Genomic DNA, 20394 nt, shown 5'->3' with positions numbered 1-20394 from the left:
GGTTTCTTGTGTTTTAGATAAATTAGTGACAGTAGTGTGTAGCTGGCTACCAAATTGCTATGTTTGGTTATTTTTTTTACAATTTCTCTCTTCCTAGATACTTAAATATTTTAGCAAACAAAAAATATATATTAAATAACACATAAACGGTTACAACAACTTTATTAAAAATAAGCTTTATTTCTTGCAAGAAACACACTTTGAAAGCATATGTGAAAATAATAATAATATTCTACACTAAATAACAAATAATATAACGTAAATTGTTACAGCTTACCACTAAAATATTAACTCTCGCAGAAATTATTTAACGATATTCTTAATGACTGATTAAATCTACTCTTTTCCAAACTGTAACAAGTTTAAAGCCTTTTGCAAATTTTCCACTGCCGTTTTGACATCATCATAATTCAAGGCACTTGTGGCATATTTAGTCAATTTCTGGGCCCTCTGAATTTGCTCAGTGGTAAGTTGAATTTGGGTATTGGGTGGCATCCCGTAATTGGTAGGGGTGGGTAAATTATAAGTAGTAGGACCAGAAGGTGCGGGCGTGGTAGGTCCAGAAGCTTGAGGAGTGCTTGGAGTTATCGATCCTGGTTGTTGAGGAATGTTTGGACTTATCTAAAATTTAAAAATAAGAATCAGCTAAAAGTCAGGATATCTAGTTAACGATTCTAAGACCATTGGAGTGTTTTTTTTGGATACATTGTAAACAAACCTGCTAGAGGGAAAAACTGCATTGACAATACTGTAATAAATAATATACTGGCAGATGCGTTTGAGTCGGGTTTGTCAGACCCCAAAGCTATGATAGCCATTGATAAGAGTAATATTATATCAGGATATACGATGTTGATACTCAAAAAAAAGTCATGCAAAAGCAATAAAAAAGTCAAATTCCGTAAATATACCAACATTGGCTGGCTTAATTTTTATGGTAATTTGGAAAAAGTTGACTGGTCATTTGCTACAGATAGTAGCCAGGCTCTATATTTTAAATTTCAAAAACATACATAGACTACCGCTCAAAAGTATTTGCCCACCATGTATTCTTTTTAATAAATTAAATTAGATACAAAAATCTTATCTTTATACCTATATTTAGATTGTATCTCTTTCATAAATTGCATATATGCTTAAACAGCATACCTATCAGCTATGGTTCGTTGAAAAACACTGAGTATTTAAAAATAGTCTTGCAAATAACAAACAATGTAGTGAAAATATGGACTTCTTCTAAAAAAATCTGTTTACAGCTCGTTTTCGATGAAATTTAAAACATTTAAAAGTGTTTAGTCTTCAAGAATTGATTTTGTGTAACATTGGTAAGTAATTTCGCTTGCTTATTGACAATTGTCACCGTTTCTTTGCTGGTTTTTCAACTTTCTTTAAAATGGCTAAAACAAAAGAGTTATCGGTAGAAACAAAAGGTATTATCATCGGACTTCATAAAGCTGGAAAGACTAACCGTCAAATTTCGACGGATTTGGGAATTCCAAGGCGAACTGTCGCGCGGTTATAATGTTAGGAAATTCACCAGCGAAGGGACTATTACTAACAAACCTCGATCGGGAAAGCCAAAGCAACAAGTTGAAACGAGGATTTAAATATTATAATTACAAACAAACGCAATTACGCCCCTGAAATCACAGCAAAAATCAACAAAGAGCGTAAAAAAGCGGTCAGTGTTTCGACAGTAAAACGGCAACTTTATAATACTGGTCTTAAAGGACGTTTAGCTGTATCAAAACCGCTACTGAAGGATGTTAATAAGAAGAAAAGACTTGAGTGGGGCCAATCACACAAAGAATGGACCATTGATGACTGGAAGAAAGTTCTCTGCAGTGATGAGTCCAAATTCGAGGTTTTTGGAACGAAGAGGCGATTTTTTTGTTCGCCATTATGCCAATGAAAGGATTGCTGAGAACTTTACGGTGGCCTCACTTAAACACGGTGGTGGTTCGGTGATGGTGTGGGGTTGTTTCGGAGGATCTGCAGTGGGCGATCTAATTAGAATAAATTTCAAAAGTATTTATGTTCTCAGATGCCAAAAAATACAATTGACTTTCAGATAACAACATACCATGCCTTAAGTGGTTGTCACCTGAATTGTGGTTTGATAAATTGGGGTCAGGTCCCATCTGCTTTTAGAATTTTTGGCCTTCAAAGAAGAGCTGTTAGAATTATACAAACTTAAAATATCGAGACAATGATAAAGATAAAATTTTGCCAATTAACATTTTTTACTTTTCCCTGCCTTTTCATATACAGTATCGGACAAAATTAGAGAGACTCGACTACTTGCGTCTTTTATGTAAGATAAAAATGATTAAATTCTTCTTTTTGTGCTGAAGGATGTTATGTTTTGAAGTAGCTTAAAAAGGCACTAAAATAAATTAAAAAAAAAAAACATTTCTCAAGATTTATTAGAAAAAATAAAAAAATGCAAAAAATTCTGTGCGACAAAATTAGAGAGACTTATCCTTAAAGCACATTTGTACCCTATACTAATGAAACTAACCTAATACTTTGTCCAGTACCCTTTATTCTGGATAACTTTTTCACATCTATTCGGCATCGATCCAATGAGATTCGAAATTACAGCCGGATCCATTGATTTCCAGGCATTCTCGATTTCTTCAAATAATTGAGCACGATTCCCGATGTTTTTAGTGCGAATCTTTTTCTCTATAATCTCCCAAAGATTTTCAATTGGGTTCAAGTCCGGCGATTGCGGTGGCCATTTTAAAACTTGAATTTTGTTAGCCAAAAACCATTCCTTCACAAGTTTGGCCGTATGTTTGGGGTCGTTATCGTGTTGGAACGTGAATCTTAGCGGCATTTCCCATTCGGCGTAAGGCAACATGACATCTTCCAGTATAGTCCGATACATAAATCTATCCATAGTGCCCTCAATTTTGTGGATAGGACCCATTCCATAACCCGAAAAACAACCCCAAACCATTAAATTGCCACCTCCGTGCTTCACAGTACCAGAAACATATTTTGGATCAAGCCTTTTGTTTGCTGGGCGATGTACGAACTGCGCTCCATCACTTCCAAAAATATTATATTTAGACTCGTCACTAAACAAAACCTTATTCCAGTCCTTAGCTGTCCAGTAACGGTGACGTGTTGCAAATAACATTCTAGCAGCTACATTTTTTTTGACAGATGGTGTTTTTTTGCTGGTCTCCTTCCAGGAAGCCCTGCCTCCACTAATCGCCGCTGCACAGTCCTGGATGAAACCCCAGGCGCCTCCAATTCAGCCAAAATCTGTGTTGAAGATAGACGCGGATTATTCTGACTTAGTCGTTTAATTCTCCTGTCCAGCAGTACTGAGGTTTTTCTCTTGCGGCCACCTCTTTTAAGGTTTGTCACTCTTCCCCGGAGCTGATAATTTTTTATTGTTCTGGAAACCATTTGTTTACTGACGTTGAATTGCTCTTTTATTAATTTTTGTGAGCGACCTGAGTTATAGGCTTCTATAATTTTTTCTTTTAGGTCTATGGAATAATGTTTACCACGAGGCATTGCTAATGATATTCTCAAACTAATAAACAGAAATTAAACTAATCGCGACTTCAGCGAAACTAAATACAAAATGAGTCTCTTTAATTCTGTCGCAGTAATTTTTTATCAATGTTAAAAACATTCTTTAAATAAATGTAAACATGAGCTACAAAAATGAATTGTTGATAATAGAATTCTTGTCAACTCCGGTATACACTGCTTAACAAATATTAATATTATTTCAAGTACAAAAAATTGGAGTTGGCAAATAGAGAAGTCTCTCTAATTTTGTCCGATACTGTATGTCTTTTTGTATACATATAAAAACTAAAACTCATTTCTTCTTAACAATAGAGCAAACAATTAGAGAATTTAAAATAACCTTAACTAGAGTGGATTTCTTTTTTCTAAAATCTTGTAAGCTGGCATTAAATTGTTACTGTATACAATTTTCCAACAAATTAGCAACAGTAATAGGAAACCTAGCCTTTAAATAATTCGAAATCACAGTTAAAGGATTTTTAATGAAAGACGCATTTAAAAAAAAAAAAATAAAGCAAATAATGTTTTAACTCTGGAGAGACCCCCTCCTATGTACTAACTTTTTGTAGTCTTTCATTTGGATGTGTGTAAGTGTGTGAATATATTTTATTGTACATTTATTTACCTTACTGTATAAAGAGTATTATTTACTTTAATATATTCTACATTATTCATAAGTCTGACGACATGAGTATATATTTATTACTATGTTGATAACACATTTATTAATGAGTAAAAAAATAAATGCAAATTGATCACAATCACTAAAAAAATCTTTTCTATTCAATTATCCACTTCATAATGTTAAGCTAGAGAGGACAATAGTAAAAGAGGTAAGAATATGTTTTTATTTCTAGATCACATTGAAAAGACAAGACTACATGGTTTCTAAAAGAGGTTGTTGTTCTTTGTTGGTTAGCTCTATTGTCGAATATGCACATATAATTTGGAATCCCTTTTACAATACTTACTTTGTGTAATTTCATTGACCCATTAATTTGAAAGGAAAATACTATCATATACATCATGTTTTTTTTTTCTTAGACTTAACTATTGCAAAAAGAGAAATATTGAAAATGCCATGTAAGTTAATAAATATTTTGATCAATATAGTAAATTGATAAGTTAATTAAATTATTGCAATATACTTACTGGTGAATATTTTGGAAATTGAAAACCATCATTATTAAGACCAGGCATGTTTCCAGCTGCCCCAGGTGTATTATTGCCTGCAAAGTTGCTTAACCTATTAAGCTCTTCTTCCTCCTCTCTTCGTTTTCGATCCTGTTCCTCCTGTAGCCGACGCTTTTCTTCCAGAAGTCTCAGTTGTTCTTCCTCAGGCAACTCACTAATATGGACCATATTATTCTCTTCATTTCCAGAATTGGGTGGACCTGGTTGCGGTTTCTCACCACTTTTTAAACAGTTGTGTATGTAAGCAGCCTTCCATTTGGCATATTTTTGTTTTTCATGAAGGTCTTCTGAGAGGCCAAACTGTTCTAGGACGTCAAATAACATGCCAGCTGTGTAGAACAACTTAACAGTATTTCTAGAAAAAAGAAAATATACTCAGAGTTTAAATAGGCCTTGTAAATTAAATTACTTTAAATGTCTTCCTACTAGTGATCAATTTTGATAAAGTCTTTAAAGGGTTTCTAGCCATTTTGCGAGCAACCTGCATTGAAAATCTGTAATTTTAGTTGACACTAAATATCTTAATTACCATTATTTTTCTATATAATTCAACTGATACACTTACTTGTTAAAAATCTCCGCTGCATCTTGTTTCTCTGCATGACTAAATAAATTTAGGGCATACTCTTCTATTAAAGCTTGTGCAGTGGTCTCGCTACATATTCCTTCATTACTACGGTGCTCTTCTTTGGCCTTCTCCAACCAATTAAGAATTTCATTAAGCAGAGTTGTAAACTCGGGAGACTTTTTTCCAGGGACCATCTTTAAGGCCAGACGACAAGCTGCCATGCGGGCTAAAAAAGGCCTTAATATTAGACTTTTCTAAGCCATAATTATTATTTAAATAAAGTAATTAATTGAAACAGTGGAGCATACCCCAATAGGCGACCACAACGTTTCGCTGGTCATGTTCATCCGCTAATTTCATTAAATGGGCCACCGGCTTGATTTCCGATGGGACGGGTGAGAAAGGCATATTGAGAAAGGGTGGAAAACACTTGCTTTTTTAACTGATTTTATCTATTTTTAGGTAAATGACAAATTTCCCAATTAAAAACAACTTTACATTTACATCAGCTGTTCCTTGACAGCTGTCACTAGTCATTAGTCTAGTCGTTGGCAGGGAGCAGTGGTGCCAGATGAACTCTCCTAAAAATCCCTAACAGTCTAATCTTTCCTCCTAGAATTCCCTAGATTTTTATTTTCTTAAGCTGGCTTTACACAGATGCAAAAGTGAATTTTGTTTTTTGATTGAGCAGCTTTAAACAGATCAATAAACAAAAAAAAAATTACTTTGGCGCTGCTCTGATCATTTTTAAGAGAGAAATTTAGTCTATACAGTATATTTTATCCTCTACTTCTCGTCCCTTGTCCCTTTTTACCTCTAGGTTTTGTGTAAGGTAGGGTATTTGGAAGCTGAGTAGCCAAGCGGAAATGGTGAATAGGTGAGGTTATTGGCTATTTAAAACACGTATAGTATTTTTTTGTTTTTCCTCAAATTTAAGGAGTAATATATATTTTTTCCTTTTTTTATTAGATTTTCCTCGTTTTTTTACTTTAACCTTCAACTTTTTTTAAATTTTTGGTCAAAATAACGCACATTTCATTTTATTTTAAAGACTAATGTGGTCTCATTCAGATTTAGGTTATAACTGAGAAAAATATTTAAAGAGAAACTAATAGTAATGTAACAAACTTCCTCAAATCAATAGAAAATAATGTAACGTCAACTTTACAATGGAAAAAATAATAAAAAAAAAAAGTTTGGGGTTTTAAAATGTGTTAAAAAACTTCTCTAGTTAATAGTCTTTCTAACGATATGCTACATGTAACAAAAATAATTAGGTAACTTACGAAAAACAAATAAGGTTGTCTTCAAGGACGCGTGAACCAATTTCTTGAAAGCAACCTAATTGAGCAGGTATAAACTTATGCCTCTTTCTAACGCAGCTAAACCTGTTAAGCTATAATCTCCTTTATCATTCGGCGACACTCCCTTTGTGCCCCGCTACATTAAAAAGTTACCTGTCACTAACCATAATACGAGAATTAATTATTCGAGACTTGTCTTTCTCCGCTACTTCACGTATTTTTAACTCCGCTCTACGCATATTGTTTTTGTTGTTCATTTTCATTAAGTTTTGTTCATTTTCGTTAACTTTGTTTTATTGTTACTGTTGCCTACTATGGCTGGTGCCTTTACAAACGAGGAGTACGGCGATATCCTAGTGACATATAGTGAAGCTAATGGAAATGGACGAGAAGCAAAAAAAATTTACCAAGAGCGTTTTCCCAATAGACGCCAACCTAATCGTCATACTTTTGAAACGACCTTTAGACGCTTAAGAGAAACTGGTAGTCTAAATCGCCGTGAACCTGGAGTTCGCAGACAACGTAATGTTGCTGATGAACGAATTCGGGAAGCTTTTAACGAAGATCCCACAACGAGCATCCGGACTGTAGCTACCAATCTAAACCTAAGTGTATGGAAGGTCTGGTCTGTTCCTCATGCCAACGGAAAGCATCCCTTTCATTATACTCCCGTGATTTCTTGAAAAACATACTGTGGACAGATGAATCCAAGTTTTCAAGGGAGGGAATTACCAACTTTCATAATTTGCATTATTGGGCCCCAAAAGAAGAAAATCCAAAAATGAAGAAAGTCGTGTCCTTTCAAAGGACATTCTCAGTAAACGTTTGAGCAGGCCTAATTGGTAATAACCTTATTGGTCCACATTAATTACCGAATAATTTGAATGGGGATAATTATCTAGATTTTTTATTAAATGATCCGACTCTGGAACGGGGTTCCAAATTTTCTCAATGAAGAACAAAAATGACGTTTCAACACGATGGGTACCCAGCGCACTAGAGATTGGCAATCCGGGAGCACCTAGACAATGCACTTCCCAATACTTGGATTGCCAGAGATGGCCCTATCCTATGGCCTGCAAGATCACCAGACTTGACGCTGCTTGATTGTTACATTTGGGCCGTGCAAAAGAACTTGTGTATTTCGAACCTGTAAATACAAGGGAACAATTGATAGGAAAAATTAATGACGCTTTTGTAATAATGAGACGGGAACTACATTACAGTATACCACAAGAGAGATAAGAAAGCGATGTTACGCGTGTATTAGAAATAATGGCCATCAATTTGAGCAATACTTATAAATAAATGATTTGAAGTAAAAAATATGTTTTTTTTTTAATCAACCTGTAAAGGAAAGGGTCATGGAAACGAAAGGGCATAATAGGTTTAGCTGTTTTAGAGTGGTGAAAGAGATAGCGCAACAGATTTAGCAGTGTTAGAAAGAGACATAAGTTTATACCTGCTCAATTAGGTTGCTTTCAAGAAATTGGTTCACGCGTCCTTGAAGACAAACTTATTTGTTTTTCGTTAGCTAATTATTTTTGTTACATGTGGCACATCGATAAAAAAACTATTAACTAGAGAAGTTTTTTAACACATTTTAAAACCACACACATTTTTTTATTATTATTTTTTCTATTGTAAATTTGACGTAATATTTTTATTCTATTGATTTGAGGAAGTTTGTTTCTCCCCTATTAGTTTTTCTTTAAATATTTTTCTCAGTTATTACCTAAATCTGAATGAGACAACATTAGTCTTTAAAATAAAATTAATTGTGCGCCATTTTGGCCAAAAATAAAAAAAAAATTGAAGGTTAAAGTAAAAAAACGGGGAAAATCTAATGAAAAAAGAAAAAATATTTTACTCCTTAAACTTGAGGAAAAACAAAAAAATACTATGCGTTTTAAATAGCCAATAACCTCACCTATTCACCATTTCCGTTTGGCTACTCACCTTCCAAACCAGTGCTTTGAGCAGATTGAAAAGACTCAAAATAAATTTTTAGTAGTAGCTTCTTTTAGATGTAGTTACAGGAGACAGGAGTATAATATCAGTGAGTCAGGCATAACCTGGATTTATCCACATTAGAAACAGAAAGAACATTACTCGACTTATGTTTTATGCATAAGATTGTAAATGCTACTATAGATTGTCCTGAGTTATTGCCTCATTTTAAACTTAGGGTACCTTCCAGATTGAATAGCCAATCAGAAATATTTTCAGTCCCATTCAACCATACAATTAAGTAAAAGTATTAATGTGGTATTATACTGTCGAGACAGATAAGCTTTTTTAAGTCTATAAGATCATTTAGAGCAGTTCAAAAATATTATTTCATAAAGTCTTTAATCAATTAATTCATCTGCACCATACCTTGATTTATAGATAGTTTTCTATCTATAAATAATAGTTTTCCAATATAATAAGTAACTCATTAGGTATACTATGTAACACTTTTATAAATGAATTCCATAAATAAATAAAATGGTATGCTCTTAATATTATCATTTTATTAAAAAAGAACTCCTCTTATAGAGTTACCTTATTAAATAATAATGTTATTAACCACCAATCTTTAGAGTACAAATGTTTTTGATTCGTTAGTTTATAATACTCACTGCTTACTCTTAATGGCTGGTAGCAATCATCAGACGAAAATCTTGTAATAGGTACGAGATTAATGATTCGCTTGTATTTGTTACTACAGAAAATACTTATTCGGTTTGGGCATTGCTATGTGGAATAGCAATGCACATTTTTGCCAAGCTACAAAATTTTCTTTGAACAATCAATGGTTCGTATATTATTTCAATAAATAGGTATCGTCCGAAAATTGATTAACTTTTTAAAAACATCTCTTCAAAAGTTTGTGACACAAGTTTATTGCTTATCATCTAACCGCCAGGGATATTTTATCTTCTAGTATGGACCCTATATCATTTTGGTAAAATAAGACAGTTTTTAGAATATTTTATTTTATCCAAGTGTTTGTTGCAAAACTAGGGCCAAATCTTTGCTTTCTATTTCTCTGTTTTAGGTTATGCATTTTTATCACATTTGTCATTTTAATTTTAATTTAATTGTTGGAATAGAAAAAACTGTCTTTTAGAATGGGTATCAGACCTTAATTAATTATACAATCCTTGATATTTATTTATAAATACGCTTGGACTATCGAGGTGAAAACTGTCAAACGTTAATAAGTAAGAGTGAGAAGATCGAAATAGAGCATTGCAAATTTAATTTTTAATTACAGTAAATATAAGTCCTGCGCCAGAAATCTAAAAAAGAAAGCAAATTGAATATAAAGGAAAACTGTTATTAGGAAGTCGTAATTAGGTATCAAATATTTAATTTTGGTCTTAATTAATACGCCTGGACTATCGCGATGAAAACCTGTCAAACTTTATTTAGTTGAGTGAGAGTTAAGCTTCATTCTGAGTAGGGCAAATTTCGTGTATTTTGACAGGCATTTTTTATCTCGCACATTCGCATATTTTACTCATATACATAAAAACGAAATTCGTCTACGCGAAAAAGCGGATATTCGCAAAAAAGTTAAAACGTAAAGTCCAGTGCAACGATATATTAGAATGGTCACCCATCAAAACACCAGCATTCCACCTGCCAAACAATGTAAATAGAAGGTAGATGACATTGTTTGGCAGGTGGAATGCTGGTGTTTTGACGGGTGACCATTCTAATATATCGTTGCACTGGACTTTACCTATTCAACTATTTTACGAATTTCTTCTGTCAGTTGTCATTAATTGTCAGTTTTTTCTTTATGTTATGATTTGTTTATTTCAACCTTTAAAGAGAAAACAATAAACGCTTGATTTTTATTCAGATGTTATAAGTGCAAACGGCTAACAGTAACTATTGTAAGACAACACAAAACATCAATAAATAATAATTCTAGATTATGATATTTCCCATGACAAACATCAACATTGCAGAAAAGTAAAAATTTCCCGCCGCGAATATTTTTAAGTCTGGATTTGACACATTCTGTCAAAAATCGGCGAAATTCGCCCTATAGTCACAATGAAGCTTTAGAGTGAGAAGGTCGAAACACTTTGCTTTCGTTGACTTTTATAAGGTGTTCGATTCCGTAGAACTGTGGACCATCTTCGAATCCTTAAATAATGCAAGAGTTGATTCGATCGATATATAAGGATCTATTGAGAAATGTATATAACAACGCAACATCAATAATAAAAATAGCACAAGATATAGAAAATAATACAATTGTAATAAAAAGGGGAATTAGGTATGGTGGCACCATTTCTCCAAAGCTGGTTAATCTTGCATTAAAAGACATTTTCAAGACACTAGAATGGAACAGAAAGGACAAAAGAACTTACGGGAAATATCTAAACCATCTTCGCTTTGCAGATGATATGTAAATAAAACTCCTCGATTAGAAAAATAAAAAATTTTAATGGTATGGTAAATATGATAACAAAAAGCGTTTCTAATTTATACATATCACAGTTGAATACAAAAATAAATAATAATGATTCCTTAGCTCTTTTACCTAATGTGACCTTAATTATATGATTTAGATTGTTTAAAAAGGATGAATATTATTTAGTAATAGCTCTAGAAAGTAAACCTAATCTAATTTGTACTCTTTACTGTTATAAAATAAATAAATAATTATTAAAAGCCTTCCAAAATAGCTTTCTAACAAATACGCCTGGACTAAAAACAAGTGTGTTAAAACTACTAGATATTAATAAAACCGAGAGGGTAAATGCTGAATTTACACATTACTTATTGATAGTCCAGGCCTTTAACACAAAAAAGAGACACGCTTAGATAACCTAAGACGAATTCGTTTCATTAGAACTTAGATTTCCCCCTTTCTCCCCCTTTAAAATGCACTTTTTAAAATGCGTCCTCATATTGCTGCTCTGCGAAAATGCCAATCCACAGTTGTCACATTTATAAGGTTTTAGTCCGGTGTGGAAGTTCATGTGTGTCTTTAAATGGTGCTTTTTGGTGAAGCTTTTTGGGCAAAGGGTGCACGCATATGGCTTAACACCTGTAATTTGACCGTTAAAAACTTTTTTATTTAAAATAAACCTGATGACTCATACCTGTATGTAATCTGGCATGTAAACTCATATTAGAGCGATCGGCAAAACTTTTGCCGCACTCGGGACATGAATACGGCCGTTCACCAGTGTGGACCCTTTGGTGCTGCTTTAGCAGCATTTTTCTGGAGAAGGTTTTTTTACAGGTGGGGCATTCGTGTGGCTTCAAACCTTGAAATGACAAAAAAAATATAGCATTAAGAGGTAGAAAAAGTTTGGTTATTGCATGATTTTTCATCTATATCGGATGCCAATTTGAAAACTTTCCACCCTTGATATCTTTCTTGCAGTTCATCAAAAATCGCAGACACGTCCATTTATTTTTGTAAGGGAGACACTATATAAATGAATATTTTAAGACTTTTTGTTTGAACCCCCTAGCAGGGGAACAGATCGCCTTATGTATTTACACAAGAACTATTGCGTTGCTTCTCCTTGTTATACAAATGATTAGAAGAGTTGGTTACACCGTTAAAATCGTTGAAATAGAAGGAAATTGACGTGTCTTTCCGATTTTTTTAATGCAAGAAAAATATTAAGGGTGGAAGTTTTTAAATTTACACCTTGCTTATTCTGATTTAGGCCTAAGATTTCAGTTAAATTGTATTTTATAATTTTTTTATAATAGGAATAATTTAAAATTTTAGTAATAAAATTAGTAGATCCGGCAATTTTAATATTATTGTTTCTTCTTGGACTTAATAGTCAGCTTCGTTAATAGCAACATATCAACATATCATTAAAGCTCTATCAATGTTAAATATTCCAAACCTTGAGGTAATGTACTTGATAGGTATATTTCTTTAGACATCTTCACGGAATATTTGGTACTTAAATTGAATTGCGTAAATAGTGGCCAGCCGAGGAGGCTGTTATGCATATATGTCTCCTGATGGACCTGTTTTATTCCATCGAGGGTTACAAAAGGCCAAATAGCCCAGGAAAAGATATTAGGCATACTCCGATCTGAAAAATGTTAGATCGCTGAGCAAACTTTAAGAATATATTAATATATTTGAATGAGTCCGCATAAGTATTGGGCCACTCCCCGATTATAAGAGTGCCAGTATCCAGTAAAAAGACCCATCGCTGACCAGTTAGTTAGAGTTAACGTCTCTTTAAGCCCAATAATTATCGGATGAGAAAGACAGTTGACCTAACTATCTGAAAAATCGAGAAGATGGCCTAATCGAATTCCATTGTTCTTCTATTCTTGTATTATGTCACTGCTGGCAGGCCATCAAAATCCAGACAATCTCGATTGTAATTGGATCCACTGAAGAAGTTCTAAAAGAGTTGAAGATCAAACTGGGAAGCCTTGGCCTGCAGAAAAGCCTCTTCTTTGAAATGTAGAAGAATACAGAGAATGCAGAGGTACCTCCAGAAGAATGAGAAAAGTGTTAAACGAAATATAAGAAAAATATTATAAACGCAAGCTACAAACCTTGCAGGTTGCAAACAGTTAGACTCGATGAGACAGTTTGCTGACAATATATAACAGGATGTTTATATTGTCAGAAAAAGCAATCCATTCATTACGAATCATGATGTAAACATTATTGGCAGTAGTAGCACCTGGCTTGTTTTCTTGCTATCAATTGTGCTTCTTAGAATATTGAAAAATAGATCACTATTTATATTGTCAGAAGCCAATTCCACATCATCATAAATAAAAAAGTTAATAAATTAAATGGCATCAGCATACTGGTAAAACTCTGAATTTTTGTGACAGTTGCTTGTAGTATTTCATCCAGATAGTTTAAATGGTTCTTGTACTCTCCAGGACGTTGATTTTTTTTCGGAAAAAAAATTTCCAAGAGCTAAAATATAATTTTTTCCTTTTGGTTGGTATTTTTATTCCATTAGCAGAACATCACTTTTTATTGTTCAGTGAAGGATAGAACATTTTTTATAGCGAGTGGAAGCAAATCCGAAATCTTGCAGGTTTTTGTTCCTATACACTCACGGTTGACAGAGTTTGCTTCTCTGTTTCTTTTCTAAGTAGTTACTCTGCTTCCATTTCATAGATGTAGCTGAAATGTTTTAGTTTGTAGGCAGTGATTTTTTTCTAAAAAGACATTTTCGTATCTTTTTAGCTAAACAAATAATCTTGCAATCAATATTGTAATCATCCTTTTACGGTTATTTTTGCAACATATCTTATACCAGGTACCGTTTAGTTTGGGAATTCCCTACTGTTGAGCATACTCTTCACTAAGGCCATAGCTACATATTTGGCTATGTCGAATATACGTTCATGCCCATCGACAGGTTTATAGATCTTAGTCTTGAATGACCAGGCACCTAGATAGCTGAACCATGCAGCCATCTTTCACCAGTTTCTTTAGCACCTCTATACACTCCAGTACAAGCTTGAAGCTTACTTTTTTGGTTGCCACCTTTATGCTTAACTCTGCTGCCCGCAGTGCAGTCATCACGATATCCAAAGTTAAAGTTTTCTGTCCCCGTTTTACAGCGAAGAGCAAGGAAGCAGTAAAATGCTTTCCTAGCCAGTATGGTATATCGACCCCACTAAAGAAGCCAGCTTTTTTGTTCATTCCGGTGCCGCCTGTATACCAGATGAATTGATTTTTAACCAGTTGAATTAATTGATTATTTTCATAAAATCTCATACCAGTATCTTGGAGACGGAATAGATTGACTTATTTAAAAGACGTTTAATGCTGATTACTATTATATAAATCAGCTAACAACGTTGCTCTGACGATCTTAAATGACTAATTTTAATTCTTCCGAGATCGTTCGTCTTGCTTATCCAAATGCTCCTTAGAATAATTTCTAAAGTGAGCATCTTATTGAATTTCTACAAAAGGATAAACCACCATAATTTAATATGAGAAACTAGCGTAAATTATGCTAATAAAAAGATTCTAGGAAAACCATTAAGTTCGAAAATAAAAATGCTTATTTTGGAATATGCAGAATATTAACAACAAAATTATCTTTGGTTAACCAGATTCCAACTCTGGTAAACTAAAAATAAATTTCTTAGATTTTTACGAAAAAGAAGTTTTGATTTTATAATTCCGATCGGTTGTTAAAAACTTTGACATCCAGTTTATTAAAAGCTACTAATCACCTTGTATAATATCTGATAATTATAGATTATTTTATTAAGTTTATTTAATTATTAAGATATATTAACTATTAACATTTTAAATCCTAAAACTACTTCTTCACGATTAACAAACTCAATTAACCACAGAAGCAATAAAGCCTCCATTTGATTTTTTATGACTCTTTAAATTAAACAATAAATAATAACTGGTGTGTGCCAATCCATAATTTGTACGGTCGTAAATAAATAGAAGTCGTTTTAACAGTGCAAAAATTGCCCGAACCTTATGACCATTTGAACTTTTACGAGTTATTGTGTGTAGTTTATGTCATTTTAAAAGCTTTATTAGCACCAAATGGAAATTTTCAATTACTAATTTTCTGAAATTACAGACAGTGCAGGCACCCGCCTATTGTATTTATCATTTTATTGTCACTTTATGTGAACATTTTCCGGTTAAATGACAATAAGGCTGTTGAGTTATTACTTGCCTCGGAAGTAAAAATGTTAAATATACTTAAGACTTTTATGATTCTTAAAACTATAGATGCAGGCAAAATGTATGTCCTGTTATATTTTATCGTTAGGAAAATCTATTTTACTTAAGAGTGTTAAGAGCGCTTTTTTCCATTACAACGAACTCAAAGTGTTTCAAATTATTTTGATTTATTCTCAGCCTATTTATATTATATTTATATTATAAGGGTACCGATCAAGATTTTATTTTTAAAATTAAATATTCCAGGAACGTTTTAAAAGCTTGGTAATTTTATTTTAAAGGAAAAAAGCTCCTTCTATCTATTTTTTTATTGCCATAAGTTAAACACAATTATCTTGCTCATATTTTAGAGAAATTAAGGATAAAATCGTGGGTCTGAGTTACGAATTTTGTACCAGGTAACTCTTGATCAAAACATTTATTTTTACTGATTTTCTTTCTTAGAGAAAATTTGTATATTCCTTGAGGAAGGATAAAAAAAACGTTTATTTTTTGATAACAATCTCACTCAAACTCCAATTTAAACTGAATTTAAAGCTTTTAAAGGTATATTGCAACATCATGATTCTTATACATTAGCAAGCACAATTATTATGGACATAATAATAGGAACCACTACAAACAAAGCTTCATTTATTTGACACCAATGTGGTGCCGAAATTTCTGTTTTGGTGTAAAAACTAGCTTATGAGTTAAGAATTTATAAGTGGTAATCATTCTAATAAAGCTACTCATTTAGAAGATAATATTATACAATAGGCCATTTTTGCTTGTGTTTATTGATTTTCAGAAAGCATTTAAGACTATCGAATGGCATGCGATTGTTGAAGCCCTTAGTGTAGTAGATAGACTACGAATATACTGGTAGTACCTCTACGGCCAGTGTTAAGATTCACGATACTGCTAGAAAGATTCCCATATAAAGAGGGGTAAGCACAGGGTGATAATTATTCTTTGAGACGATTTAATTTGTTATAGAACATTCTTTTCAGCACATAGGTAATAAAGGTATCAGCGTAGACAGGAAAAGATCAAACAATCTACGTTTTGCGTATGACATAGTACAGTTTACAGCTAATGTAAATGAGTTAATTTAATGATAAAAGAGCTGAAATAGGCAACAAAAATGACTAATTTGGTCCTAGGGGAAACTATATTTCTAGAAAACAAAATCATTAAAGTCAAAGACATCATCCAGCTTGTCTCTCTCAATTTTCTGGTGACATTTATTATGCCCTAATAGGGCATCAGATCTACAATTATTAAACAATCTTATTTTCGCTAAAAGGGATAAAGAATTCGTGCATAAACATATGCCAGTAAGATTAGTGGTTTCTTTTATGGGTTTTCCGTGTATAGATATTTTATAGACTGTCAGTCTGGTTAAACTAAGTTCTAAGGAATGTCACTAGGTTCAAAGCCTCTTACTTTGTGACAAACTCGATGGAAGTAAAAAAATCGTCGGGTAAGTCATACCTCCGAATGAGTGCATGTTATTGGTCACGGATGTATTGAAATAGAAACTGCCAAAAAAAAATGTGTAGAAGATCTTATATAGTTGCTGTCTGTTGTTTCAAAACATGATTTTTCAGCTCTTTCCATTCTTGAGAGAAGTCTTTATGGATCATTTAAAATAAAAAATATCTACAGTCAATTTTTCTAATTGTGTAGTTTCTTTCTTTACTTAGATGGTATATACAGCGTATGCCAAAGAAGGGATGACACACTCAGAGGGGATGCTTTTTTAACGTTCGTAAATCAGCTTCACCCAACAATTCAGTTTAAACCTAAAAAATTTGCGCTTGTGTTTATTGAATTTCGGAAAGCATTTGACACCATCAAAAACCATGCGATTTTAGAAGCTCTTAGTCGGTATCCTAGATAGACTTCGAACACATTTGTTTGATACATAATATTTAAGTAACTTAACAGCTAGTGTTAAGATCCATAATACTGCTAGGAAGTTTCTCATACAATGCGGTTTTATTTAATGTCATTGAGTTCATTTCTAATTCTCCAACAGCCCATAAATTTGCTAGGTTCAGCTTTTCATTCTAGCGCCTTGTCAAGGGAAGCGTTCAATAAGGAAAATTATTTTCGCTTGAAACAATAGATCGAATGTTTTACAAATTTCTCAACAAATATAAATTTTTCTATTTAATATGCAATAAAAGGACGAAAGTGACAATATACAGAATTTTGTGATACTTTATTGGCATCTCTCAAACATTATGTCAGTTTCTTGCATAATACAATATTAATACAACTTATAATATAACACCAACAGCACTCTTGGGAGCTACCTTGTCGTGGTAAAGGATATGGTAGATACCTTGACTTCTTTGGAAGTGTGAGAAAAAAAATGTACAGCTGTATATATTGGATAATCTGGTAGGAAAGTGTCAACTAATCGACAAATCATTTACTGTCCATCTATTAGAAAATAGACACCCTTTTCCAGCAGAATATCAGAATATTGCATATTTGTGAGAAAAAAGGAGGGACAAAAAGTAGGATCTTTTGGAGGCTATGGGGATAAGGCAATAAAACTCTAATTAGCCGTTATGGCCATCTCTTGTGAGAGTGACAACATCTTCTACAAACCACACTAACTATTCCACATAAATGATCCCGATCCTCGTAAGAGTGTAATTTACTACGTACCTTTGATACCATGTACATTGTACTATGTACATTATACTAGTCATGGATATCATTGTTCTATTTCAAGAATTTTAATCGTATATCGTACTTTTATAGATACGTTCTAATTATGGTTAAGTGAAATATTATGTATTTTTTTACTTTTCAAGTATAAGGCGAATAATATGTCACCAGAAAATTAAACTGTGATGCTGTAGATATTAAAACTTTGTTTGCTTCTTTTCCTAAAATCATTAAATAAGCCGACAAATACGAGTGTCTAGGACACGATTTAGAACGAATAGAGACAATCAAATACAGGAACCACAGAGAAGAAATAGTCTGGGATGGCTCGCATATGGAAAGTTGAGAGAGGTTTTTAGAAGCAGTATACTATTAACCTTAAAAAAAAAGTATTATTATTCAATGCGTATTGCCAGTAGGATCTTATTATGGTGCTGAAACGCTTAGGCTGGCTGACACCGTAAATAAATTGGAGGTGGTTGAAAGAAAAAAGGAGAGAGCAATGTATGGAATTCGAATCCAGGATCGCGTAGGAAATACACATCCTTTGCTTACCTTTTTATAAAAAACCACTTCTAAACATCCTAAATACTTGCATTCTTACAAATGTATATCCCGATATCTGGAAAAAAAGCACTTATAAGACCCATTTCAAAAATCTCTTATTCAGAAGAACTAAAAGACATTAGGCCTATAAGTATTTTATCAGTAGGTTCTAAAATTCTAGAAAAGCATATTCACCAACAACTTTACAATTTTGTTAACTTATTTGGTATACTTCCAGATACGCAATCGGGATTTAGGAGGAATTATAGTACAACTACTAGCCTGGTGGGAATGTAAGATAATATAAGACTTAACGAAGAACATAAACAAAGTACTTGCATGGCGGTGCTTGATTTTAGCAAAGCGTTTGATACAATAAATCACTCAATGCTCCTTGCAAAGTTAGGATATTTTGGTTGTTCCAAATCCACAGTTTCTTTTTTTGATTTCTATCTTAAAAATAGATCACATTCGGTGTTGTTAAAAACCAACAATGGAAGTTTGGAGCACTCAAAAAATCTTGACTTGGAAATTGGTGTTCTTCAGGGGATCCATATTGGGACTTCTTTTATTTTCGATTTATGTGGCGGATATGCATAACTGTATTGAACATTGCAACAATGTGCTGATGATTCTCAGATATACGTACCATTAAATTTCTTAAATTTTAATATTTCTGAGCAAAAAATTAAATCGAATATACTAAACATAGTTAATTATTCCAACGAGCATAACTTAAAAATTAACCCTGCTAAATTTAACATCATTTTATATGGCTGTAATTCAGAAATTCTGAGACACTTATTGAGATTAATGGAGAAAAAATTCCAGTTGTAAATGAAGTGAAAATATTAGGATTGACTTTAGATTCTAACCTTTGTTTAGAGACACAAATTAGGAACAAATTAAACATACGCTATATGTGTCTCAGAAATATGTACAGATTCAAAAATGTCTTAAAGAGTAAAACCAAATATTATCTCTGCAATAGTCTTGGTCTTTCCTTACTCGCCTACGGTCATATCGTATATTCTAATTCTATAACATCTGAGCTTTCTAGATCTATACAAAAATTGCAAAATAGCTGTGTAAGATTTTCTTATGGCGCTGCCTATCGAGAGCTTATCACACCTTATTTAACCATAAATTCTATTTTAAATATGGAAAGAAGAAGAAAATTACACATATATGCCTTTATATATAAAATAATAAAATCGGGTCAACCCACTTATTTGAATAAGTTATTTACTACTCTCTTGCATTTACACAATATTCGTAATGTTGGAAGTTTTAGGATACCTCAACATAGAACAAGTAACTTCCACAAGTAATTTTCGGTTGTCGGAGTTTCAATGTGGAATAACTTACCAAATAATATTAAAGATTTGTCACTTAATAAATTTATAATTTTTAATCTTTCTTTTGTGGTTCTCTTTTGTCTATTCTTTTGGCCTTCCGTCGAATGCCAACCAAATTGCTTTGCCATCTTTGTTTCTGCCCTTTTTAGTTTTAGTTTTGTTTTTTTTTAGGTTAATTAGGATTTTTTCGTGTGTTTATTTATAATCTTTTTAGTTTCAATATGATGGTTTGTAATGTCATTTTCTTGTTAAGGCCTGTTTCACGCAACTTGCGCTATCGGATTTATATAATCGAGAAGCAGTTCCTTTTACCAAAAATTGTCAATTTTTTTTTCTCGTGTATTATATATAACTATTTTTTTTTGGTAATAAACCTTTTTTAGCTTGACTTTTTGACATCTGACGATAAACAAAGATGCAAGACATATTACAACGAATTACGACACTACAATGGCAGGACAAAATGTGAAATTAAAAAGACAGGTGGTTAATAAGAATTATAAATTATACACCCAA

The 20394-nt window shown here is 32.8% G+C and overlaps 2 protein-coding genes across 3 annotated transcripts in view; both read right to left on the bottom strand.

The window, feature by feature from the left end:
• Nucleotides 1-145: 145 nt before the first annotated feature.
• On the bottom strand, nt 146-5843 carry LOC126743988 (vacuolar protein sorting-associated protein VTA1 homolog). The gene is made up of 4 exons (XM_050451286.1): nt 5626-5843; nt 5315-5543; nt 4708-5104; nt 146-621 (listed from the first exon to the last, which is right to left on the bottom strand). Exons 1-4 carry the CDS (start codon nt 5723-5725, stop codon nt 337-339), a joined length of 1011 nt encoding a protein of 336 aa, XP_050307243.1. The 5' UTR covers nt 5726-5843; the 3' UTR covers nt 146-336.
• Nucleotides 5844-11050: 5207 nt separating this feature from the next.
• Nucleotides 11051-20394, bottom strand: part of LOC126744054 (zinc finger protein 570-like) — a 58165-nt gene continuing 48821 nt past the window's right edge. For both annotated transcript variants that reach the window (XM_050451382.1, XM_050451383.1), the window contains 2 exons: nt 11733-11900; nt 11051-11677 (listed from right to left, as the gene is read on the bottom strand). In XM_050451382.1, coding sequence (XP_050307339.1) covers nt 11457-11677; nt 11733-11900 — 389 coding nt within the window. In that variant the 3' untranslated portion in view covers nt 11051-11456. The remainder of the gene's footprint in view (nt 11678-11732; nt 11901-20394) is intronic.

The sequence above is a fragment of the Anthonomus grandis genome, chromosome 13 (genome assembly GCF_022605725.1).
Source record: "Anthonomus grandis grandis chromosome 13, icAntGran1.3, whole genome shotgun sequence".
Classification (NCBI taxonomy): Eukaryota; Metazoa; Arthropoda; class Insecta; order Coleoptera; family Curculionidae; genus Anthonomus; species Anthonomus grandis.
This window is presented reverse-complemented; position numbering and strand designations above follow the sequence as displayed.

Coding starts and splice junctions, on each gene's coding strand:
- LOC126743988 (XM_050451286.1), bottom strand. CDS start 5,725: ATGCCTTTCTCACCCGTCCCATCGGAAATCAAGCCGGTGGCCCATTTA. Junction 5,544..5,625: donor CGTTGTGGTCGCCTATTGGG/GTATGCTCCACT, acceptor GGCCTTTTTTAG/CCCGCATGGCAGCTTGTCGT. Junction 5,105..5,314: donor GCAGCGGAGATTTTTAACAA/GTAAGTGTATCA, acceptor TCTTTTTTCTAG/AAATACTGTTAAGTTGTTCT.